Source organism: Sphaeroforma arctica (assembly GCF_001186125.1).
Source record: "Sphaeroforma arctica JP610 unplaced genomic scaffold supercont1.15062, whole genome shotgun sequence".
NCBI lineage: Eukaryota > Ichthyosporea > Ichthyophonida > Sphaeroforma > Sphaeroforma arctica.
The window spans coordinates 1-537 of record NW_014025496.1 but is presented as its reverse complement, the minus strand read 5'-3'; the positions used below and the strand labels follow the sequence as shown (position 1 = coordinate 537).

General features: G+C 19.0%; 1 protein-coding gene across 1 annotated transcript; it reads right to left on the bottom strand.

Moving 5' to 3' along the window:
- Positions 1-536, bottom strand: SARC_18265 (hypothetical protein; the record flags this gene model as incomplete). The annotated part of the gene is made up of 1 exon (XM_014287655.1): positions 1-536. A coding segment is annotated over one exon (536 nt), but the record flags the coding sequence as incomplete, so codon positions are not given.
- Position 537: the final 1 nt, after the last annotated feature.

The following is a 537-nucleotide window of genomic DNA, read 5'->3' as shown; positions in this document are numbered from 1 at the left end:
TATCAATATCATTATCAATATCAATATCAATATCAATATCATATCAATATCAATATCAATATCAATATCAATATCAATATCAATATCAATATCAATATCAATATCAATATCAATATCAAGATCGATATCAATATCAATATCAATATCAATATCCATATCAATATCAACATCGTTTTCATTATCAATATCAATATCAATGTCAATACTATTATCAATATCAATATCAATATTAATATCAATATCAATATCAATATCAATATCAATATCAATATCAATATCAATATCAATATTAATATCAATATCAATATCAATACCGACATCAATATCAATATCAATATCATTATCAATATCAATATCAATGTCAATATCAATATCATTTTCAATATCAATATCAATATCAATATCAATATCGATATCAATATCAATACCAATATCAATATCAATATCAATATCAATATCAATATCAATATCATTATCATTATCAAGATCAATATCAATATCAATACCAATATCAATATCAATATCAATATCAATATC